This window comes from Carassius auratus, chromosome 36 (genome assembly GCF_003368295.1).
Source record: "Carassius auratus strain Wakin chromosome 36, ASM336829v1, whole genome shotgun sequence".
Classification (NCBI taxonomy): Eukaryota; Metazoa; Chordata; class Actinopteri; order Cypriniformes; family Cyprinidae; genus Carassius; species Carassius auratus.
The window spans coordinates 16,518,825-16,544,106 of NC_039278.1; the positions used below are offsets into that span (position 1 = coordinate 16,518,825).

A 25,282-nucleotide genomic window follows, 5' to 3' on the forward strand; every position below is an offset into this window, starting at 1 on the left:
TTTTAATGTGCCCCTCTGGTTAAACACTGGCCCCTCCTTGGCCCCCCTAGTAAAATCTGTCTGGAGCCGCCACTGCCATTGGCTCCAAACGGTGAGAAACTCCAACAAGCTCAAGCCTCACACATTCATATGGAGATTTGGGAGTATAAATAGAGGAGCTGCAGCCAGTGCAAACCAGACTCAGTCTGAACAGAGAGATCTACAGCACAGAGATCCAGACATGACAGCTACAATCATCTCAAAGGAGCTTCTCCCTCTCAAAAACAAGGTACATTCACATCCTACTTACAGCAGCATTACTGCAGCAGCTTTCACGGCTCTTCTCAATCACTGGTTTATTCCAAGGACACTTCTCTGATGCTTTTCTGTCTTCATTTGCAGCTGAGAAAGCCGATGGTGGAGAAGATGTGCAGAGATGGTATCAACAGCAGCATCGAGCAGCTCAAGTGTCTTCTGGCTCCAGAGCTCCTCGAGCAGCAGACTGATTCAAGATGATTTCCTGGAGATGAAGCTCAACTTCCTGCAACGACACAACTCCAGTTCACATGCTGTCAATCAAGGCTTCTTCAGGAGAGTCTGTGAGATTGTGCACTTCCTGTCCAAAGATGAGATGAAGACACAGAGCCAGAGAAGACTGCTGAAGCACTTCCAGAAGCTGCAGACATCATGTGATCAGAACAGGAGGGAAAGTGTCCTTCCAGACCAGAAGATCTCCAGCAAAGACATGAATGTCTACAAGAGCGCCACCTGGAGGCCTTGAGAGAGCCTTACAGACTCAGACTGAACATCTACACTAGATTCAGTGGACACTTTTATACTTTTAGTTTCTCTTTTCCAGTTTGGAAGAGATATTTGCACTGTTAAGTGCTCTGATGATTTGATCTTCTGTGAAGTCTTTACTTCATGTTCCAGATGAGAACATTTACTGACATCTCCATCAGACAACATTGACTTTTACATACTTTTACATCATTTATGATCAGAAAACTACTCTGATTCTGAAGTTTTGTTCTAAAAGCTGATAAAAAAAAAGAGTTTTTAAACAATATGTTATGTGAAATGTTCTGATTTCCTTATATGAATGTGATGGCAAGAATCTTGCTAAATTATTAATTATTTATATAAGTGGCTCAAAACAAACCCATATTTGATTTAATCTGAGATGATGATAATTCAAACTCTGTGATTCATATTTAATCATTTCTCTTTGGTCTATAATAGATCACATTCAGATTGACTCTGTTTTAAGGGCTTGTAAACGTGTGTTGGTTGGTTACAGCTGTCATTGTTCCAACTGTGAAGGTTTATATTCTCACGACAAATTTCTGTCATGTTGGAATTTGTCATTTTAACTGCTCATGTGATCATTTGTGTCCTTCTGTGAAGGTTATGGAAATTTGAAAAGACTAAAGCAGTTTAGTGAATGTCCTGTATTTCTGCTGCGAAATAAAACAACCATCTGAACGTCTGACATCTGTGATTATTACTCATATATCTTAAATCCCCATCTCACTTTGTTTTCCATGTTTTTCTCACAAAATCCAATTTGAAAAGACACACTCTCATGACACACATTCAATCACAATCATTTCTTCAGCACTCACACCCAACATTTCACTCGATAAACGAAAAGTTTTAACAACCTGAAATGAAAGCTTTTTTTAAAAAATCTATTTGAGCATAAGAAACTAAATTGAAGGGATAGTTGTTGAGTGATATTTTTGCAATGATTTTTTAAAATGTGAGTGTATGTAAGTCACTATGTTAGAAAGCAATAACATTTCAAGATTTTATAGAAATGTGTTGCTCTGAGAACATTTTATTAGGATTGCATTATGTCTCCTCCCTTAAAGATGATAAAATAAATGTGAACACATAGGCTAGTATATTTTGTAAGTAGCAATCTGACTGCTTATAGAGCAAGAAACCTTCATAATACACATCAAATAAGACAATGAATGGAAATTGCATTAAAAACCTACTTTTATTTTCTATCTTTTCAAGCCATTATCAATTATATGAGGTTATTGTTGCATCCCAATAGAATAACATTTACTCCAATTAAAGGAGTTTTGGTTTAAATCTTTTCATGCTAAACAAAAAACAGCATAAAGTATCATTCACTTACAAACACAGTTGTTAAAATGCATTGCAGTGTATCTGCCAAGAATAATGCATATAATGCATAAAAACTGAGCATTTGTGAAAACAAAAATATAAAAATATTCTTCTTTCGAGCAAGAAATACATTCAAATGTAAATCATTAAGGCATAAAGTTACATATACAAAGTCAAAGGCATGACAGTGAGAGATTTTCTTCTTCTGTTCACTCTTTCTCATAAGAGTCTTTTGTGTGAGTTTTGTTCTTGGTGCTCATGTGATGTTCATTCTTCAGAGCACAACGCTGCTACATCTTCTGTGTGATCAGGGAACAGACGCAGGAGGTCACGGGAGTATTTGGAGTAGCCGTCATGGGAAAGTAAAACTCTTTTGAGGGTGATGAAAGACACGGCCCTCTCCAGAAGATCTGAGGTGTGGATGCCGTTCTGAAGATACTCTCCAAGAGCACACCTGAGCTTCTCCAAACTGTTGCCACACTTTCTCTCCAAACACGTAAGAACGCATCTGAAAACAACAACACAATCACCTCAGTTCACGTGCATTTAGAATATTAAAACTGAATCAAACACTAGAAGATAGCGCTTAGGTTTGGAGCTTTTCATGCATCTGCCGGTTTGTGAAGTTCTTCTACCTTGCGTGTTGCACGTGTTGAGTCTTGATGCTGCTCTGGAAAGACATGTCCATGTAGGTCGTCATGACTGATGCTGATTCCTGTCGGGCCGAGTGTTGAAGATGAAGCTCAGTTTGGACCGAAGTGTCTTCAGTGTTAAAGGTTCCTCACAGGAGCTGATGTCTCATGGATCTGTCATCTTCAGCTTCCATTTATACTTGCATCGCTCTCCTCTCAGCCAATCAGAAGCCTGAGCTGCTTGAACAACAGTGTGTTGATGAGTGAATCGGTGGGATGTTCTCCTCTCTGCCATCTGCCATAAGGTCACTTATATTCATCTTTATGAATGTGGGGACGCAGGACAGATCAAGTTCCCACAAGATGGTCAGCTCAAGAATTCTGCACTTACAGCTATGCACAGGACACAGGACATATGCTCTTGAAATCTGTCTTAAAGCAATGAAAAATGTAAAGAATTATGCATTTCAGCAAAGATTTACATTCAATTTCTGTCTCTATATTCAGTATATGATTAGATTTCAAAGACATGAAATGCAAAGGCAAGAAAGCGAATCTACAATTTTAAGTTTAGACTTAAAGAAATAGTATTATTATTTTGTTCATTAGAACAGATTTTAAAAAATGTAGCATTGCATCACATGCTCATCAATGGATGCTCTGCAGTGAATGGGTGCCGTCAGAATGAGAGTCCAAACAGCTGATAAAAAATTCACAATAATTCACAAGTACTTTTGTGGTGTGGATTAATGATGTTTTTATCAGCAAGTTCATGCATGTATGTAAATATCCATAAGTGTGTGTTCTCCCTCGTGTGTTTGTCAAATCCTGAGCTTGTGTTGGGGTTTAGGATGCTAATGACACGAGAACTGTGACTCTGTTCTCCAGAGTTTCTCACACACACAACAATAGAAGTGTGTCTATTCACAAGAGAAACAGATGTTCAAATAGGCCTACTATTTAAACCCTAAAGGTTGAATTTACAAATGCATTCCCTGATGCATGTCACTGAAGTCACTTGAAGCACATCTGTGCAGTTATTAAATTAATTGAACTCAAACTAAATGTGCATCAATTTAATAAATCATTTAGCCTACCCATAATGGATTTAACCAACTTTTAATTCCAGACTTGAATTATAATTTAAAATCTTGCAGAAAAACTTTTATTACAGCCTATCACCATTAAAGCTTCTGTGTGACTCACAGCAAAGGTGATTCAGTGTTTGGAAACCAAAATTAGTCCTGTAAGGGCCGACACACTTCTATTGTGTGAGTGATTTAATGACGATACAGAAGTGTGGGAAGCTGTGTGTCTCTGTGGCTCCACCAGATCCAGGAGTGAAATCTCAGTATGGCACTGATTTGGTTATGACATTGCTTCAGTGTCATTGATGTGAACATGAGCTCTCAGCACTTTCCCAGAGTCACTCTCCACCTGCTCCTTTGAGCTCCTGATGGAGGATCATTGAGCATGTGGCGCTCCACATCCCTCATTGTCTGTCTGAGCTCTTCCATTGGCTCCAAACGGTGAGAAACTCCAACAAGCTCAAGCCTCACACATTCATATGGAGATTTGGGAGTATAAATAGAGGAGCTGCAGCCAGTGCAAACCAGACTCAGTCTGAACAGAGAGATCTACAGCACAGAGATCCAGACATGACAGCTACAATCATCTCAAAGGAGCTTCTCCCTCTCAACAACAAGGTACATTCACATCCTACTTACAGCAGCATTACTGCAGCAGCTTTCACGGCTCTTCTCAATCACTGGTTTATTCCAAGGACACTTCTCTGATGCTTTTCTGTCTTCATTTGCAGCTGAGAAAGCCGATGGTGGAGAAGATGTGCAGAGATGGTATCAACAGCAGCATCGAGCAGCTCAAGTGTCTTCTGGCTCCAGAGTTCCTCGAGCAGCAGACTGATTCAAGATGATTTCCTGGAGATGAAGCTCAACTTCCTGAAACGACACAACTCCAGTTCACATGCTGTCAATCAAGGCTTCTTCAGGAGAGTCTGTGAGATTGTGCACTTCCTGTCCAGAGATGAGATGAAGACACAGAGCAAGAGAAGACTGCTGAAGCACTTCCAGAAGCTGCAGACATCATGTGATCAGAACAGGAGGGAAAGTGTCCTTCCAGACCAGAAGACCTCCAGCAAAGACATGAATGTCAACAAGAGCGCCACCTGGAGGCCTTGAGAGAGCCTTACAGACTCAGACTGAACATCTACACTAGATTCAGTGGACACTTTTATACTTTTAGTTTCTCTTTTCGAAGAAAAGTGTTTCATGAGTTCCAGTTTGGAAGAGATATTTGCACTGTTAAGTGCTCTGATGATTCGATCTTCTGTGAAGATTTCACTTCATGTTCCAGATGAGAACATTTACTGACATCTGTATTAGACTTTTACATTTTCATGGCATTTTAAAAACTGTGTTATTGTCCTGTATCAGGGCTAAACAAAACAATATTGTTTATCTTTGTAACAAGATTTGATCCACAAACATGAATTAGAATTCCATTTTCTGGAATATGTGTTCTATTTTGTCTTCAGTGAAGATTTTATGAAAGTCATTGACTCATGAATTGTTAATAATAATTATTAGATTAATGCTAATTAGCTTTTTATTATTAAGATTTAAACACAATTTTTTTTTTTTGTAAAAGCAATGATACAGTATAAACCACTTCTGTGAAGGAAATAAAAACAAATTAACCAACTTTTAAAATATTTGTTTTATTTTCTTTTCTTTTTAGATTAAAAAGGTACAATAAACATTTTCAGCTTGGAAAAATATTTATACTATACTATGTAGTACTTTATGATTTTGTCTTCCATCAAGGGACAAGCCGTAATATGATGCAAATGTACTTAAATGACTTTTATAAAGATATTTAGTCATATCTGAACCATGTTCAGTTCCTTTGTGATTTGGAGAATCTTTCAAACAAAAGTTGTGATATATGTTGATATTAGTCATGAAAATAAAATGAAAACTTCACTACGTCTCCTGTGTTTTAAGACCATGTAAACGGAGTCTAAACTGACAAAAATACTGTAAGAAGTCACTAAATATGCATTCACTAAAGACAGCGTTATTAACCAGATCCTAACAAAGGCATGAAATAGCTGCATTATTTCCGAGATACATTTACAAGACATACAGTCTTATTTATACGAGGTCTAAACTGTAAGAACAGTAGTCTAAGAAAGAATATGATGCACGTTTCACCACCAACATTAAATCCTCTTAAAATAGAAAGGTAAAGAACAGGAAAGGAAAGGAAAGCGCATGTGATGCCCAGAAAAGCTGTCTAGATAGGTCTCTTCAAACATGGAATGGTATCAGAGGAAAATGTGAACTATATTAATAGTAAATAACTGTTTTTGGTCTGTTCCAGGTTAAAGTGGAACCATTGCTGTCTGCAGGACACTGATCTGTATCTGCATAGCTATCGAAGTGCTTTACAACTCAGTGGTTAGTGTGCGTCCCTGAGCGTTCACTGTAAGAAAAATTACTTTTACGGATCATTTACAGGCTGTTAAATATTGCAGCCAGATTCTGCCACTGAATAATAATAAAAAATGTCATTGCACATTTTTATCTCACAATTCTCCCTTTTTTTCGCATAAGTGCGTTACATAAACTCACAATTTTGAGAAATAAGAGTTGCAAGAAATAACATCAGAATTGAGTGAGATTTAAATTCGAAACAATTCTGAGAAATAAAGTCAGAAATGCAAGATATAAACATGCAAATATAATAAAATGGTCTCAGAATTGGAGTTTATAATGCACAGTTGTGAGTTTACATCTCACATTTCTGAGAGAATATGTCAGAATCAAGAGATACAAACACAGAATTGCAAGAAAAAAGTCTGAATTGCGAAATAGAAACCTGCAACAAAAAGTCTCGATTCCCTTTTTATATTTATTATTCAGAGGCAGAAACAGGCTTCCATAGTCCAATCATATATTGTTGTTTGATCCAATGCATCTTTCTGTGCACAAACTGCATTGACTTACAATAAAGAGTAATCAGTTACACAGCAGGACTCTGCTTCTCCTTCTCTCTCGAGATCAAACCAGCAACTTTTAGGTTTGCAGCTGAGATCCTTAACCCTGAAGCAACATATTAAAGCCATATGAAGTCCAGTTCTAGGACAGTTTCTTGTTGCTGTTGATCGCTGCGTTCTGTTGTGCGATGATAAAGTCCATGATGAGCTGAGCAGATTTCCTGGGCCGCTCCATCACCACTGAATGACCACAGTTGTCCAGCAGATGAACCTGAGATCCTGGGATGGCTTTGGCCAGAACTGAAGCCCCGGACACGTCCAACACCTGGAGAACACAATACACAGAATCTGCTCTTTACTCAGGTCAAGTGTCAAATGTGCACGCTTTTTATAATGGCTGAATTCTACATATGCCATTACATTCTTGCAAAGAAGAAAAGTGGTCTCTTTTCTCACAACTAATAAAATGCTGGGTAAAAAGTCAAGGAGAAGTCAGGAAAGGGAAGAATTCCAAGATTTTACGAAACTTACAATTTTAAGAAAAAAAAAAAAGTTTGAATTTTGACATAGAAATTCACAATCTGGCTTTTTCCGTAACAATAACTTGCACTTGCAAAATAAATCAGAAGTCAGAAAAAGTCTGAAAAGCAGTCAGAAAATGTGAAATTCTGAAAAAAAAAAAAAAAAAAAGTTTATATCTCACAATTCATGCTGATTTTTTTTTCTCAGAACTATGAGAATCTCACAATTAATGACTTGCAACTGCAAAATATGAACTCAGAATTCTGACAAATAAAGAAATATAAAAATTAGGGATATAAACTGGCAAACAGAAATACAACTCTGAGAATATGCTGAAAAAGTCATAAAAAATCTGAAATTGATGATATAAACTCACAATCTGAGGAAAAAGGTATAAATTGTGTCATACATTTTTCTCAGAATTCTAAGAATTAATAACTCCCAATTCTAAGAAAAAAAAAATCTATAAAATTTGAATTCTGACTTTACTTTCTCATAATTCTAAAAATCTCACAATGAATAACTTGCAATTGTGAGACACATTCTGCAATCCTAATAAAGCGCCTCTGTACCTGGTCGTTTTTCCCCCAAATAACCTGAAGAGGAGTTGAAATGAGATGCATGTTCTCATGTAAAGAGTGTCTGGATTTCTCTCCGACGAGCTCCATGAAACCTGCAGAAGATATCGATCAGACTGAACACAGATCTGCTATTTCTGAAGACACTGAGGAAGGAACAACACCAGAGACACTCACACTCGCGGTAGAAGTCATTGTTAGGAATACGAACGTCCACCAGTCCTTGAAGAATCTAGGAAACCAGAGGAAGAACCAAAACAGCCATTCACAGCCGATTCAGACTCCCATAAGAAGCATCGAAGCACATAAACACACCTGTTTAGGGATCTTAAAGCGCACGTATGAGCACAGTTTGAGCATCTCCTCCATCTCTTCTGGTGTGGAGGGTATCAGCGGGATCCCCTCACTGTCCTGAGCTTGCTCCAGTTCCCTCAAACGCTGAACAAACTTACTTTCAGTGGGATACTGGAGACCTGTCAAACCCAGAAATGTTCCTTTACACAGCAGAAGCATCTATTCATCCTGGGAGATGTACTAAATTAACTAAAACTGAAACTAACATTAAAAAAAAAACGAATTCAAATGACAAAAACACACAAAAAATGACTTAAACTTGAACTACAATTAAAATGAAAGATATAAAAATATAAACAAGATCAAAATATTACTACTCAAATATTACAATTCATATTATATTACTTTAAAACATTAAAAAGTATAATAGTAGATATACTAAAATAACACTACTTACCACTTATATAATAAACAGGTATAAAATCACAGATCATTTTTTACACATTTTAGCTAAAGTGCACATTTAATGCAATAAACAGAATAAAAACCTTTTTTTATCCGTTACAGCACAATTTGGCGATATATATCAATGTCATATAGTTTTGTAATGTCATGCAAACTCTTATTTTGATATTTTGAGGGCAAAATACAGTTTGTCTTGTTGCTCATGATCTGTTCTGTGACTTAAATAATGCTTTTATTTACCTGACATCTTATCTAATCATGAAAGTCACAATAACCTCATCCGTCTTTATCAGTATTTTACTTGCCTCATCAACATTTTATCCTTGGTACAAAGTACATGTCATGGGATATTAATGCAGACATTGTATATCACCTTCTGAAATAGACTGATTCTAGAGAATGTTGAAGTGTTGCTGATGAACTATTTCAGGATCAGAAACACAAGAACTGACCAGCTGGACAGATGAGCGTGACGCCGCACAGATCAGACGGGTGACGGGAGGCATAAACTCCAGCCACGTTTCCTCCCATGGACGTGCCGATCAGGTGGAAGGGCTTTCTGGTCAAACCGATACTCTTCACAAACTAAACAGAGAAAAAATTGAGAAAATTGGATCTGCTCCCCAGCTAACAAAAATACAGAACGTTCAGAGAATGTTTTGAAAATGTTACAAAAACGTTACTTCGTTGAACATTCTAAATGTCCAGTTTTGAAAAGTGTTTTCTTTTGATCATTTTTGGAACATAAAGGAAATGTTACTTTTGAATGTTCGCCGAACATTCTAAAACAAATTATAACATTTAAAACACATTAGACGCACATCCATCTGCAACATTTAAGAAAAAAAAAACATTCCATGAATGATGTATGAATGAAATAATGTTTTTGTGCTGATGTTCTGAGAATGATTAAAGACCAGATACTGTAAAGATTGAACGAACATTCTATAAACGTTACTGGAAAACCATTTGTTCATAAAGTTGAGAGCCTTTCCTGTAAGCTGGGTATTAATGAACATCATAAAAGATCGTTTTAAGAATCAAACACCAGCACTAGAAAAACAGCACTAACAGTTTTCGTCCATCCGGCTGGAATTCTTCTGCATCAAACAGCGTTTTGTTTTTTCAGTGAGGACAAACAATCAGTCTTCAGATAGACTGTGAATGGTTGCATCAGATAAGGATGATGCACACTGAAGTCAGAGACTTTAATGTGCTCCAGAGATAAAAGGGAGTTATTTTTAATCTGCATCCATCAAAACAAGCAGGTTCATCCTTAACCTAAAAACCCCAAAAATGCTCGCTCTCAGCATCATGACAAAAACGCCTCTTTCAGCATAATCACTCCAGCTAAGCAAATCAGCAATTAGCAGAAGTTGCTTTAAATGAAAGACAGCTTTAATTGAGCCAAAATCAACCTGACACACAAGGGCCGTATTTCAGGCTGGGAAACCGAGTAAAGTGCCCCGGGTTTGAAGAAGGCCATCTATTTTAGGCACAAGCCTGTTCTGTTGAAAGAAAGCTGATTAGCTCTGGGCCGAGAATACTGAAAATGAAGACACAAGGGCTTTTCATTGATCTCAAGATGCTTCAGAGAGATCTCGACATGTAAGCCTAATAAATCCACTGTGTCATCAAGAGAAACGTATTAGTCTACACACCGTGTAAAGGTTTAGCCAAACAGAAAAACTGGGTCAGTGGCTGGGAATTCATCAAGCTGATGTACATCAACTCAAGTGTCAGATTGATAAGAAACTGAGCTTTTCTTGATTTTCTTGGTATGAATTAAAAATAAATATTTTACAATTAATTCAAATTAATGTTATATTACCATTGATACTTCTAATAGTTTATAATATTTAAACAAAGGAACAAATTAATTAATTTAATAATTAATTTAATTATTACATTAAAATGAAATAATTTTAATTGCAATTTGAATATTGAATTTAATAAAAAAAATTAATTATATATATATATATATATATATATATATCTATATATATATATATATATATATATATATATATATATATATAATTATTTTTCTCATTTACTTGGAAAAAGAAAGATGTAATAAATAAAAATTGTTATTATAATTTGAATATTAAAATGATTAATACTATTATATTACTATTCTTATTGCACGTAATTTTTTAACAAATTAGTTAAATTAGTTAATGAATTAAATGTAAATTATTTAGTAAAGAAAAAAATGTTTATATATGTAATTATAATTTGAATATTAAATGCAATTAAAAATTCTTAAATAATAAGCATTACATTTACATACATTTGCCAGAAATGACCCCCACCTGATGTATCCGTTTGACTTGGCCCTCGATGGAGTAATCCACAGCACTGGTGCGGGTCGTACCCTCATGTCCCGGCATGTCAACACACACCAAGTGCATATTTTTAGGAAGAAACTACAAAAGATAAAACAAATATGCACAGTCAGTCAAAGGATTATTTTACTGCATGATCTGATTCATATATTAAAAGCATGTGTTCTTGAGTATCAGTGTGAGTCAACAGGATTTATGTAACTATGCTTGTATTTTATGCTTTCGAAATCATGTCCCAAAGTGCTCTTCAGGCCATGTGATTTGTTGTGAAATGATTTTTGAGCATTTTATATATTTGACCTTTAAATGCACCAAAAATAATCCTTGTTTGTTAAATAGTGAATTGAACTGTTGAGCAACTGCTCCACTGTGGTTTCTTGCCTTGACCACACCGAGCCACATGTCTTTGTGTGCGGAGAAGCCGTGTAACAAGAGGACGGACGGACGGGTGCCTGGAGTCCCTCTGTGAGAGTAACAGAAGCGATAGCCTTCATATTCGGAATAATCCACCCGCATTCCCAGCCTTCTGCGCCAATACCTGAAGAACAAACCACCAAAAGAGTAACAAATCAAATAAAGGACCTGTAAAACAATGCTGATGCTTTGATGTTAGCATGAGAGTTGTCCTAGATTAGGATGAGTTTGTTTCTTCAGATCAGATTTGTAGAAATAATCGCATTGCATCAGTGTCTCATCAATGGATGCTCTGCAGTGAATGGGTGCCGTCAGAATGAGAGTCCAAACAGCTGATTAAAACATCACAATAAACCACAAGTAATCCACAGTCAATCAGTTAACATCTGTGGAGTGAAAAGCTGTGTGTTTGTAAGAAACAAATAAAATGTAGCTTCCAGCTATAATATGAGTCCACTATCTATGATATTGCTTTCTCCAATGAAAAAGGTAATCTAATCTGAATCAGGAGAGAGATCTACACAGATCAAGCACCATTTACATGTCAAAACAGTCCAAAACACTCCTACACGAATATGTGGGTGGATTTTGATGTGAGAGACAACAGGAGGAAGCATTATTATGGACTGTGGACGCGTTAAAGTTTAGACTTATTTCTGATAAACATGCGTCTTTTGTCTCCTCCAGATGTTAACTGATGGACTGGAGTGGTGTGGATTATTGTGATGTTTTTAATCAGCTGTTTGGACTCTTATTCTGACGGCACCCATTCACTGCTGAGCAAGTGAAGCAATGCTTCATTTCTCCAAATCTGATGAAGAAACAAACTCATCTCGATTGGCCTGAGGGTGAGCACATTTACAGTAAATGTTCATTTTTGGAGAACTATTTCTTTAAGCTACTCTTTATAATTCACATTTGGAGCAGAAATTGATGCTTGAGATGGCAAACAGTGTCATAAAACGCTTGCACGAGTTCATAAACACTCCAGAAGAGACATTGAAGGAGTCAGTCAGTCTTTTAAGCCCACAGGCAAACAGCGGTTCTGATGACTGTGTCATGTAGAGCAAAGTTTGCCTCCCAGATATTACGAGAACCAAAGTCTACTGGGCAGCTTGCATAAGATTCGGCTGACATCAGCACCTAATGCAGAACTGCATGTACCAGGCTAATGCACACATACACATTTAGCTTCCTGAATACATTATTAAAAACTACAGCTATATGAACTAATGGCATGCTGTAAATATGTATTGTGACATGGAATGTGAGCTCTTTGCAGTGACTAACCCTTCACCTAGTTTAGTGGCATGAAGACAAAAGAAGTCGGTTAGACAACCAGCACTTATCACCGTCATCAGATAAAATAATCTCAACCTGAAAAAGCAGCCATGATGCTTGAGAGATTAGCAAGAAAACACACTTCAAAAAAAAGATTGTATTTAGATTTTCCAGTACAAATATAGACACTTTAATCAAGATAGATTTACTTGAGAAGCAAAATTACTTTTAAGTTGTTACTTTTTTTTTTAATGTATCAAAATTAAGTGAGTTTGTTTAAAACAAATAAAAAATGTATAAAAAAATTAAACAGATATATTTATAAAAAAGTTAACTAAAATGAAAATGGTAAATATAAAAATACAAAATATTAAATATTTTTTATAAGGAATATTATAGTTAAATAAAGTAAAACTATATATATATATATATATATATATATTTTATTATTATTTTTTTTTATAAAAATAAACAATTCTCAACATTTAAAAAAGTACTAAAATAACAAAAATGGAAATAAAAATTAACAATAAAAAACAAATTGACATATTAAAAAAAAAGTATAATAAAAATGGCAAAAACACAAAACTAAATTAGTAACACATCAACTAAAATTTAAATAAAAATTTAAAATATAAAAATAAAAAATAATTTAAAAATATCAATAAAAAACACCATAGTCAAATTAAACAAAAATTAAACAAAAATACTAAGTGAGAAAATAACAACAACTGCAACAAGACCCTGACAACAACTGTTACATTATAGTTGTGCCTTTTCATATATCTGATGTGTTTGGAATTGCTAATAGCACAAAAAAGACTTGTTCATCTTTATCTTCTTCTGTGGTCCGTGTGGTCCGTGTGATCTGTGTAACTGTCACTGATTGCAACGATAAGGCTTTTAAAATTAAAGTGTGATTTTTGCTTGTTTAACGGCAGCATCAAGTGTTGAAATGCTGAAATTTCTCTATACTGAGCAATGCACATGCTTTTACTTGGACGAATGAACTCTGAGGACATGGAGAAATTCAATTTAAGCATTTAGAGAGCACTTACCAGTGATAAACTTTAATGAGAGCTGCAGGCCAGAGCAGGAAGGAGGCAACAAAAGCCAGGATGGGGATCGCCAGCGTCCCTCCGGCTATGATGAACATGTTCACCACGTCCAAATCCATCCTGTTCCACAACACAGCAGTGAAAAGTCACATAAATCTGCTTTGTGAACATGACCTCTTGTCAGAAAGCCTTTAATATAGCAGAACAGATTATATTATCTAACCATGTCTGCAAGATATTTTTAAGCAAGAAAAATATAAATGTGTTTGTGCATATACAGCAGTGACCAGCAAATAAAAGTATATATATCTGGTGATTTATTAGGTAAAGCATAAACATAGGATATACATGTAATATAATTATATTTTTAAATAATGTATTGCATAACATTAGATTTAATTTAAATAAATACATAATCTAGATTATTTGTGAGTTTTGTCCTCATTCATAGATCTTAACATTTCTCTAGAATGAATTAATCAATAAACATATCAATTTAGAGCATGCAAACACAAGGAAATACATGTAAAACAATATTCAGTATTTAGAACATGTGATACACTTTCATTTTTACTACAAGCATGGAATTAATGACACGCAGACCTCACTTGATACATTGACACATTGTCGCAATTATATAATGTTAAACTGGTAACTAAATGTAACATTGTAACATCAGAGCTGTCATTTTGTCATGTGACCAAAGATCTGAGCTTGAATAACCTGCATAATAAAACGCGTTTGATCGCAAGATTCCATGCAAATGATGTTTAAATGTATCTGTTATTAGTTAGCATACCTTTAAATGTCTGTGGAATGTATGAATGTATCGTGAAGAAGAGCGATCAAAGCCGAGTCATGTCACCCTTTGATCCGCGGCGGAGGAGCGCGCGCGTTCCCTGCTGCGCGCTCACTGTGCCGTTAACAGGGAAGTTGACGATTTAAAGGGGAAGAGAGAAATAATAAACCGTCGACAGGAATTGTCAGCGAACATCTGTCAGGTGCAGCGTGGCGCCTCACACAGCTAAATCCCACACTGAAACACATTCACATTTACAATTACTTGTCTATTGCACAGATTTGTAGAATTATAAATATAATTACATAAATTATTAGTTTAACAGTTTTATGTCTGATATAAAAATTCGAATCGACCAGCAGGTCTTATCTAAGAAATGCAACGGCTGTGATTGGTCCATCATGATGAGCGATGAGAAATGTTACATGTATCACCTGACAAGAACACATAAAGGCAATTTTCAGCCAAAGCGGTTGAGTATGTCGTTATTTTTTATATTTTGCAAGCTAAATTTTTTTTTCTTTTTTTTATTTGTTTAGTTCCTCCAGTGTAGTCCTTATTTATTTTATTTATTTTTTTGCCTAAGGAAGATAATTTGAACTATTGTTTAGTTGTTTATATGTGTATGATTTTATTATAATTACTTTATTTTATTTATTTATTTTTCTTCTTCAGGTAGATCCTGCATTTTCATTCCTCAATTCAGCTCTAACATAAATGCTAATTTGACTTAATTTTTATAAAGTACATTACATTACATTTACATTTATTCATTTAGCAGACGCTTTTATCCAAAGCGACTTACAGATGAAGACAGTGGAAGCGATCAAAAACAACAAAAAGAGCAATGATATATAAGTGATATAACAAGTCTCAGTTAGGTTAACACACTACACGTAGGATGGGATTTTAAATAATATAATAAATAAAAAGAAAACAGATAGAATAAAAAAATAAAAGTAACAGAAGCAAATCTGTCTTGTCAAAACGTTTTAGATTTTTTTTCTCAACTTTGTCTATCTTATTAATAATATTTGTAATGCCTCTGCTAAATGAATAAATGTAAATGTAAAATCCTGCTCTGACTAAAGATTTGATCCGTCGCTGCGAGCAGGGTTCGAACCTGCGCGGGGAGACCCCATTGGATTTCAAGTCCAACGCCTTAACCACTCGGCCATCGCAGCTGTGCTTGCAACGGCATCTGGTACTTTTCTTAAAGTGACAGCAACCATTTCTGTGTTATTTCCATTGTGAAATCGGGCTACTTAAATTACAATTTAAATAATTTCTGTGATGTATTCCCAGTGCTTTAAGTGGCCCAAAAGAGGTGCCGGTACTCTATTATAGGCTATTTTTTTTCCTTTCCGTTTTTTTTTTTTTTATGACTCCCCTCATCCCCCGAGGTATATACAGCAGTCAACATATAAATCCTTTTATTAGTTTGTGGATTTGCTTGAGCTAGAAAGAACTACTGAACATAAATAAAATGTGCAAAAGAATTTTGAAAAAATACCCTTAGAAAGAGCTACTGCATTACTGCATTCAAACTCCCAAACTGACTCAAATGATTCGCGAACCCGCTACGAACTCCCGAACTGATTCAAATGAGTCGAGATCCCCAAACTGATTCAAATGATTCGCGAACCCGCTTTGAACTCCCGAACTGACTCAAATGATTCGCGAACTCGCTACGAACTCCCGAACTGACTCAAATGATTCGTGATCACCAAACTGACTCAAATGATTCGCGAACCCGCTACGAACTCTCGAATTGATTCAAATGATCCGCAGCTGCTCCGAACTCCTAAACTGACTCAAATTATTTGCTATCCCCAAACTGGATCAAATGATTCGAGAACCCGCTCCGAACTCCCGACCTGACTCAAATGATTCGCGAACCCGCTCTGATTTCTCGAACTGATTCAAATGATCCGCGAAGCTGCTCTGAACTCCCGAACTGACTCAAATGATTCACGCTCCATACTCCGAACTAGGAAGAATTAGGAAGCGTGCATTGTGAAGGGCGCTCTGAAAAGCGGCAGCGCAGGCAAAGGATTAAGACCTCTATTAAAACAGATGTCCAAATGAATGTACCGGTATGCTAAAAGCATGTTCTGGGCACACTGAGAGGTGGCACTTTGCTCAAGAGCTATATTTGGAAGTGGTGGTACCATACAGGCCCAATTAAAGCACTGTGTATTCCCCTTTAAATGCCCACATGTTCGAAAGCGGATTTTTAAAAATATAGGTAAAAAAAATAATTTTTTGCCTAATATATATATATATTTTTTTATTTTTTTTAATCAACAGGGATTAAATGTTGTGTAATTATTCAGGTGAAAAAGCTTTTGAATGTTTTTTTAATTTAAGAAATAATTGAAAATGTACAATAAATTTGATCAATTAAGTCCACATACACAAGAAAGAAGAACAGTCTTAATCTGTAAGACAGTTTCAAATACATCTGAAAACAGGAATCTACTCTTTCCTCATTGCGGCAAAATGCAGAAAAACATGTGGCCATCAGAAGAAATCAGGAAGTGTTTGGTTACAGTATTAATTGAAGGAAGTCCACAGATTTACCTCTTATTCCAGCTGGCAGTGATGCTGAGCGTTCTGATCCTGCTGCTGAACCTCGGAGGAGCTGCGGCTCTCAAGATCTGCTCCTTCAACATAAAGTCATTCGGAGAGAGCAAAATCTCCAAACCAGATGTGCTGGACATTATAGTCAAGGTGAGCGTCCCATGTTTAATACTGCATTCTATTTAATAATTAATGCAAAATTCAAAACGCTTGGATGCTATTTGAATGTATATTTCATAATTCACTACTTTAAATTGTATTGTGTTTTATTCATGTTTGAATGTATAATGAACTTCGTATGGTTTTATGGAAAAACGCTCACCAATACAAGACTTGGCTGCAGTTCCACTCTCTAAACCACTGACTTACTGTGTAAAGGAAGAAAATGTCTTTACATAACAAACCAGATAATATTATGTTTCTAAACATCATTGCATGTCATTATAAGAGGAACAAGACGTTTTGTCGTCTCATTAATTGCTCAGATCTGCCAAGGTACAAAATGTTCAGATTCTGGTGACTGGACATGTGAATGATACTTACATTGTGATGTGATTTTCACGGCATAAACAAACAGTGATGAAATGAATTAATTCACATTGTCACACTGCAGAGCATCAGTAGCTGTGACCTCATGCTTGTCCTGGAGATCAAAGATGCAAAAGGAAAAGTGTTTAATCAACTCATGACTCACCTGAACAGGTGCTCTGAATAAAGTCTCAATGAATATTGTAAAATGACAAACAAAATACTAAATCTTTGCAAAATGTCTCCACAGCAGGTCCAGGACACGAGCAAATCAATTTAGCTCCGTCATTAGTGAGAGACTCGGGAGAAAGTCATACAAGGAGCAATATGCCTTCATTTACAGGTATGTGTAATTTATCAACAAATATTAAATCATTATTAATGTTATAGCAGCATGCAAGAATAGGTTCATATATGTTTCTTTAGATGCACAATGCATGTGGATTGATGCTTTTTTTACATTTAGTGTTAATGTTATCTAAAATTTCCTGTGGGAAAAGAAAATTGGGGGGGTTTCTAGGTTTTACTGCAGCAGAAAACAGAAATGTATGTTGGTTTACCAAAGGTGCAGCCGCACAGCAGACATTTAATAGTTTGTCTAAAACTATTGCTAGTTGCTAGATATTGGTATAGGGACTTCCCTGCTGAGAAAAACAATAGTAAACCATCACAGAAATTATAATGGTTTCCACAAAAATACCATTACAAACCATCTATCAACCATTAAGAAATTGTTTAATTGTTTTCTGTAGTGGCCATATATTCCATCAAGCCACCAATAGAAAGCGATAAATGGCCAGCAGAGACCGGGTTTCCATATGCATCTACCAAGGGTAAAAAAAGAAATCAGGTTATAATAATAATTCATTTCTGATCATAACAGGCAGAAGATGTTGTCTGTGAAATCCGTCTATCAGTATCCAGACGCTCAAACCGGAGATGAAGACGCTTTTGCTCGAGAACCGTTCGTCGTGTGGTTTTCGTCTCCAAAAACGGGTGAGACGTGAAAGGTGAACCTATGACCTCCACACCGATGATGAAATGATGCCAAACATGTTTTCATCTGTCTCACTAGAAGTCACGGACTTCGTCATCATTCCTATTCACACGGCTCCTGAAGCGGCTGTGAGAGAAATCGACGAACTCTTCGACGTTTATCAGAATGTTTCTCAGCTGTGGCCTTCAGACGTGAGCGAAGCCTTTCTCTCTCAGACTCCCAACTCGATTAGAAACAGAAACGTCATTTCCTAATGTTATCTGAACGTTCCAAACGTCTAGTTTTAAAAATGATTTTTCGCGGTCAAAGGAACATTCCATTTGATCATTTTTGTAAACATTGTTACATTTAAATGTTCTCTGAACATTCTGAAACAAGTAATAACATTAAAAAAGAAACAGATACACATTTCAACTGAAACGTTCCGTGAATGATGTATAAATAATGTTTTGTACTATTAACATTATTAAAGACCAGATAACTCTGAACAAACGTTTCATTAATGTCACTAAAATAATATTTGCTCATAACTTTTCCAGAACCTTCTGAGAACGTTCAGTTTTGTACAGAGGTGGGTAGAGTACCCAAAAACTTTACTCAAGTAAAAGTAAAAGTAATTCTAGAAATATTTACTCAAGTAAAAGTAAAAGTACTAGTCTTGAATAGTTACTTGAGTAAGAGTAAAAGAGTATCGGATAAAAAATCTACTCAAGTAGTTAGTTACTAGTTACTTTGGGTCATATATACGGAGCCTTTTTTTATAAAGATATATAGACAAAAAATGTAAGTAATGTATGTGTGTGTGTATAAATGTATATATTTCATCAGCCTTTAATCCAATTTATGTAATTTATTATAAAACCCTGTCTGTTTATTTAAGTAACAAATATAGGTATCATGCCATAACATATTTTTAATACGACTGACTTTATTTTAAATGTGAATTTAACATTGAAAGTTAATGTGATATAAATATTGCTACTAATCTTTCATTGTTCAGAAAGAGAGCAAATAACATTTACATTATTAAACATAATTTTCACTGACAGTCTAGATTTCATTCACTCTCAGAAACTACCATTAAAATCACTGAAACTGTTAACACTGTGAAATCAATATCTTAATTATAGATTCGTACACACATCTGCACTTTGTTGTTTCTGACGAGAGAATTCGGCAGAAAGAGGTATTCAGTAAGTGAGCGAGTGAAGGAAGCACCGGCATTTCAGCGATGACTCATCGGAACACCTCTGATTGGCCATTGCAGTCAAAAGCTCAACAGAACCGTGTGTGATTGGTTAATGCGCAGCGCTGTAAAAACGCGTCTGTCTCTGGCTCAGCGCCAGCAAGCGATCACAGATCTGAATTTAGCAGCTGATGATATGACTTGCTGAACGTACTCGCACTGGTGTGATTGTATTAAAATTAATAAAATCTTAATCGGCTATTCTTTGTCTTTTGGAAGCTGCATTCAACCTGTTATAAGCCACACACGTACAACAAACTAATGTCACAGTGCTATCGTGTACTGTAATCGAATGTAGCCCAAGTTATTACCTGTTAAACAGTAGACCGCACACGCGTTCATCTAATAAGGATATCCACCGCAAGCAAATAATAGCCTTTGCAGATTAGCTTTCATTCAGTGCAGTTCCATAGCAACGTTTTCAACGCTGCTAATATTCTTAAACGTTACAACTCTGAGTGAACCACTTCAGACACTCAGCGCGTGCAGCATGGAACTGAACGACTCATTCAAACTGATTCATGAACCAATTCACTCGTTTGCCGACTGGTTTGATCAAGCCTTTGAACAGAGTTGACTCAAAAGAATGAATCATTCGCGAATGGGCATCGCTCATTGTCCAGAGAAAAGTAGACGGCGCGTTTGGAATAAACTGAAGCATTTATTGCATTAAGATAAAGTAACGAGAGGGGCGTCGCCCACAGTAACGAAGTAAAAGTACAGATTTTTCCCAAAAAATGTACTCAAGTAAGAGTATAAAGTACCCATCTTTAAATATACTCCGAAAAGTATTCGTTACCCCGAAAAATTACTCAAGTAAATGTAACGAAGTAAATGTAACTCGTTACTACCCACCTCTGGTTTTGTAGCTGGGTCTGTCATACTGAGTTACATAATATTCAGTATTTCACAAAGCCTACTGTATAATAGTATAGCAACACATTAGTCTTCTTAGCACACCAGCCAAACAAATTCCTCCTTCTTCTTGGTCTTCTGCACACCTGGTTTCACTCTCAAAGCATCTCTGGTTTCCTCTAAGTTCCTGTTTCCTTGCTCAAGTTTTCATCTTGTCTAATTTTGTCAGAACTTCATCATCATGGGGGATTTCAACGCCGCCTGCGGTTACGTTCCAAAGAGGCAGTGGGTGAACATCCGTCTGCGCTCTGAAACTGAGTTTGTGTGGCTGACGGGCGACCAGCTGGACACCTCAGTGAAGACATCTACCAAATGTGCTTATGACAGGTAGTTGTCCCCTAACGTCTCAGTTAACATCATGTGATGACCAACACATTCCCATTTTCTTGTGCTGCAGGGTCGTCCTCCGTGGAGAGAAGATGACTGAGGCTGTGAATCCTGAATCAGTGGAGGTGTTCAACTTTAAAGAGGAATTTGGCCTCACTGAGCAGGAGGTAAATATGATCTCATGAGATTCTAATCTACTTTACTGTTTGGGGTCTGTAAAGGTTTTGTAATGCATTTAAAATAAGTATTTTCTGCTCACCAAGGCTGCATTTGTATAAGCAAAAATACAGTAAATTGTAAAATATTTTTTCAATTTAAAATAGCGGTTTTCTATTTGGATACATTTTAAAAATGTAATTTATATCTGTGATCAAAGCTGAATATTCAGCATCATTACTCCAGTCTTGAGTGTCACATGATCTTCAGAAATCATTCTAATATACTGGTTTGATGCTCAAGGAACATTGCTGATTATTATCAACACCTGATTAATATATTTGTGGAAGCATCTGTCATTTAATATAAATAGAAATCATTTGTAACATAAAAAATGTCTTGAAAGCCAACTTTGATCAATTTAAATAATCCTTGCTTAATAAATATATACATTTAATTTCCCTAAAATAAAATTTTACTGACCCCAAACTTTTGAACGATTTTGTATGTTTGTGTCAAAAGTAACAAAACATAAATATCTGAGCTCCGATGCTCCCTAGATGAAAAAAGTTTAAACAGAATTGACAAATGACAAGATTAAGGGAGACCGGGGCAAGTTGTCACAGGTTATATATCTCAGTAATGCTTTTTTTTCCTTGCAGTAGTTGTGTGTTTATTTCAAACACCTAGTTTAACCTCAATCGGCCATATTGTGCCTTTTCATAAATCACTTAAAGTTGTTAAATGCAAATGTTATATAATATGTATTTATATATTTTTTTATATCTTTTATTCACACATCAGTGTCAAACATGCACTACAATAATTAGTGTATGTTCAGTCAACTGTATGTTTTCTCCTGTGTTAATTACTCTCAATACATATAGTTTTTTTACTTAAAAGTTTACTATACATAAGCCTGACATAACATTGATTATGTGTAATCTGTGACAACTTGCCCCGGTCAGTGAAGGAAACACTAACAGCTGTGTGTGTGTTCCACAGGCTCTGGCAGTGAGTGATCATTTCCCGCTCTGCATCACAGTCAATCAAGCACAGAGGAAACGATAATAATCTTCTCCATTTACACTTTTACTGCTCGCCTGCTTCATTAATCCTACAGATGAGAATGAGAAACAGCTTATAGGAAAATAAACGAGTTCTAACATAATCTTTAATGCAGAAATCAAGTGTTCAGTGCTTTACTTGTTAATTATGAGCCAGCGGTCTGTAGTGTTGATTTACCAGTTTCTGTGAGACTTTGCAAGACATTGCCAGTGTAATCCATCTACATTTCTCCATTAATAAATCACAACACATGTATAAGTGCTTCACATTGACATTTGCATGTATACTTTTCTGATTTCATTTTAATAAACATTTCACTCAAGTAAATGACACAGAGTATTAGATTTAAGGTGAATACCGTCTGTTCAAGTTCAGTGGGGTGAAGAAAACATGCACTGGTGTTTCATCAGAGTTGATCAGTTACTGTGTGAATATTAAAAGTGCCATTCCTAGCATAGAAAATGTTTCTTACAATCCCAGATCTTTTACAGTTTTACAGTCAATCTCATAGTCACCTGAAGAAACCAAGCCAGTTTAGTGTTTGACATTTCATCCAGCAATTTTATAATAATCCTATTAAAAATATTTGTTTTTATATAAACTCCCATTCAAAGGTTTGGGTCGGTGAGATTTATTCTTATGAAAGAAATTAATATTTTTATTCAGAAAGGATGCATTAAATTGTCAAAAGTGGCAGTTAAGACGTTACAAACTATTTTTTATTATTATCATTTGTTAACGGTTTTATTTTAAGTTCAGAAAAATAGAAATGTTGCCTTGACAATGAAAATTAAAATTCATCAAATATTTATATATTTTTGCCATTCCATTTATTTTTTTCTTTCAGGGAATATGAAACTTTATTTATATAAACAATTATAATCGTTGATATACACAATGTAAATCGTTTTGGCTGAATTAACCCTTTAAGCGGGTTTTGCAATTCTCAGATTTGTCCTGAAGGTGGCAGCAGAACATTTCTGAAAATGATTTTTTCCTATTATCAACAATGAAAGTTAATCATCTAAATGACTAGCTAACTAACTCACATTGACTTCGTCCTGCCAATACAACGCAAAGGAAATCATTAAATAATGGGCTACAAATAGGAATGTTTATCTGTAATCCAGGGTCGTTTCTACGGTAACAACGGAACATTCTCAATCAAGGTGGCACCTTCAGCTACTGGAATTCTAAACAGAACAGAGTTCCTCAATTAAAGGAACAGTTCACTAATAAAAGACATATGGTCATTTACTCCCCCTCAGAGAATGTTGTTAAAGAAAACTCGTGATAAATATTGAGGCTCCAGCGTCTTAAATCTTGAATTCTTTATTCCAGTCAGTTTTAATAAGCAAAATTTACATCGAATCTATTCAAAGGTTTCACAATAAGGCACCAATGGTTAAATACAAAATACAATTAAAAGTCCCCTCTTGCCCTTAAAACACAAAATACTTCACACCACTGGAGTATCAAAACTAGTAGAATTAAGACAAAGAATGTGAAATAACTGCATAAATCTCTTACTGTGACTTCTCTGGAGTCTAAAATCTTGATACATACGGTCATTCTCATGAAAACGATTCAATGTGTAGCAGTGAAACCCGTTAAGATAAATACACTCAATGAATGCACTTCGCTTGATTTGAAGTGATGCATGAAACTTTGATTTATGAGCGAATGAATGTCACTTCCGTACATGCAGCGAGAATCAAACATAGACATGGAAAGTTATAAAATGTGCATTAAAAGTGTGAGTATTGTTAGAAAGAGACGAGCGATTAGAGTCAATATCAGTAGTAAAGAGTGACTGGGTGTGAAAGCCTGACTGGTTTGTTCATACACCGTCTTTTAACTATTCAACACTCATCTTTAGACTCGCAATGCTGAACTAAATCATGGAAGTAATACAATTCATGCAACATGCCGTCAACATTACTGTCACAATGCGTCACATTCCAGTCAAAAACCTGATCAAGTGCAAAGTTCAACAGAATGAGGAAGGTCTTCTAGTTGTTATTGTACAGTGTCTTTTTCTCCGTCAGGAGTGTTTCTGATTAACACCAGGGGGATTATGGGACGGTGACTTGGAAGGGGGAGCCTGGGATGTGCTCATCACCCCACTTCACAGCCAGAATGTAGCTGCCCCGCTCCTTTAAGATGTAGCTGACGTTGTACTGCATGTTTCCCGTGTGTTTGACCAGGATCTCCTCGCAGGGCGTCAGAGGACCGTGAACGCCAACCAGCAGCATGTTCTTCCCTGGAAACAAACACAAATACAAGGATACAGTAGACAACAAATGGTAAACACAAGTATGCCCAGTATAACATGCTGCTCTGGCAATATTGCCATAATAGAGGGTTAATCAATCAACCAATTAATCATTCTTATGATCGTATGTTATGTGTTAAGTATGGATTCATGAATATAACTACATGATAATATATCTACATTCTCAAAGAACATATGTTTTTTTATATATATATATATATGTGTGTGTATATATAAACAGGTTTTAAGTCAAAACCTGTTTTAAAACATGTTTTGTCCTTTATTCCCAGAATCAGTGAAATTAATGATTTATATAAATGTATATAAAATCAAAAATAATAATACATTTACTCTTGTTCTTCTTCTTCTTATTATTATTAATAATAATGTATTATTATATAGCGCAGTTTAATAAAATGACTCATCATTTATCCATTTTCCAAACTGTATCTTCTGTATGCTATTTATGTAAAACTATGAAATATATGTGACTCTGGGTCACAAAAGCAGTTTTAAGTCTCTGGGGTGTATTTATAACAATACCCAAAAATACATTACATGGGTCAAAATAATAGATTTTTCTTTTAAGCCAAAAATCATTAGGATATTAAGTAAAGATCATGTTCCATGAAGATATTTTGTAAATATCCCACCATAAAT

At 35.6% G+C, this 25,282-nt stretch overlaps 3 protein-coding genes, 1 non-coding gene and 2 pseudogenes across 6 annotated transcripts in view; 3 read left to right on the top strand and 3 right to left on the bottom strand.

Moving 5' to 3' along the window:
* Positions 1 to 274: 274 nt before the first annotated feature.
* Positions 275 to 1,470, top strand: LOC113055436 (transcription factor HES-5-like; annotated as a pseudogene).
* A 2,660-nt stretch (positions 1,471 to 4,130) lies between these two features.
* Positions 4,131 to 5,752, top strand: LOC113055433 (transcription factor HES-5-like; annotated as a pseudogene).
* Positions 5,753 to 6,270: 518 nt separating this feature from the next.
* LOC113055432 (monoacylglycerol lipase ABHD6-like) lies at positions 6,271 to 14,663 on the bottom strand. Its single transcript, XM_026221742.1, has 9 exons — positions 14,528 to 14,663; positions 13,729 to 13,848; positions 11,357 to 11,513; positions 10,943 to 11,056; positions 9,080 to 9,212; positions 8,184 to 8,341; positions 8,046 to 8,100; positions 7,863 to 7,963; positions 6,271 to 7,093 (listed from the first exon to the last, which is right to left on the bottom strand). Exons 2-9 carry the CDS (start codon positions 13,845 to 13,847, stop codon positions 6,911 to 6,913), a joined length of 1,020 nt encoding a protein of 339 aa, XP_026077527.1. The 5' UTR covers position 13,848; positions 14,528 to 14,663; the 3' UTR covers positions 6,271 to 6,910.
* A 966-nt stretch (positions 14,664 to 15,629) lies between these two features.
* trnas-uga (transfer RNA serine (anticodon UGA)) lies at positions 15,630 to 15,711 on the bottom strand. Its single transcript has one exon. It is a non-coding gene; the product is annotated as a tRNA-Ser (tRNA).
* Positions 15,712 to 16,952: 1,241 nt separating this feature from the next.
* Positions 16,953 to 23,082, top strand: LOC113055438 (deoxyribonuclease gamma). Of its 2 annotated transcripts, none has more exons than XM_026221746.1 (8): positions 16,953 to 17,260; positions 17,724 to 17,812; positions 17,892 to 17,981; positions 18,522 to 18,634; positions 18,714 to 18,826; positions 20,966 to 21,123; positions 21,194 to 21,290; positions 22,285 to 23,082. In XM_026221746.1, the coding sequence occupies exons 1-8, from the start codon at positions 17,030 to 17,032 to the stop codon at positions 22,348 to 22,350; spliced, it is 957 nt and encodes a 318-aa protein (XP_026077531.1). In that variant the 5' UTR covers positions 16,953 to 17,029; the 3' UTR covers positions 22,351 to 23,082. The 2 variants fall into 2 exon arrangements, with proteins under 2 accessions (XP_026077531.1, XP_026077530.1); XM_026221745.1 differs by having other exon boundaries at positions 16,962 to 17,260; positions 17,889 to 17,981; positions 22,285 to 23,081.
* Positions 23,083 to 23,661: 579 nt separating this feature from the next.
* The window catches only part of LOC113055439 (filamin-B-like), a 78,901-nt gene continuing 77,280 nt past the window's right edge, over positions 23,662 to 25,282 (bottom strand). For both annotated transcript variants that reach the window (XM_026221747.1, XM_026221748.1), the window contains one exon: positions 23,662 to 24,610. In XM_026221747.1, coding sequence (XP_026077532.1) covers positions 24,423 to 24,610 — 188 coding nt within the window. In that variant the 3' untranslated portion in view covers positions 23,662 to 24,422. The remainder of the gene's footprint in view (positions 24,611 to 25,282) is intronic.

Bases quoted from the DNA above. Each gene is read 5' to 3' on its own strand.
- LOC113055438 (XM_026221745.1), top strand. From the start codon at position 17,030: ATGCAGAAAAACATGTGGCCATCAGAAGAAATCAGGAAGTGTTTGGTT. The intron at 17,261-17,723 runs GTGAGCGTCCCA...GTCACACTGCAG, and splicing joins TGCTGGACATTATAGTCAAG to AGCATCAGTAGCTGTGACCT. The intron at 17,813-17,888 runs GTGCTCTGAATA...ATGTCTCCACAG, and splicing joins CTCATGACTCACCTGAACAG to CAGGTCCAGGACACGAGCAA.
- LOC113055432 (XM_026221742.1), bottom strand. From the start codon at position 13,847: ATGGATTTGGACGTGGTGAACATGTTCATCATAGCCGGAGGGACGCTG. The intron at 11,057-11,356 runs GCAAGAAACCAC...TATCTTTTGTAG, and splicing joins TGTGGCTCGGTGTGGTCAAG to TTTCTTCCTAAAAATATGCA. The intron at 7,094-7,862 runs GTACAGAGGCGC...TGTGTTCTCCAG, and splicing joins TTTGGGGGAAAAACGACCAG to GTGTTGGACGTGTCCGGGGC.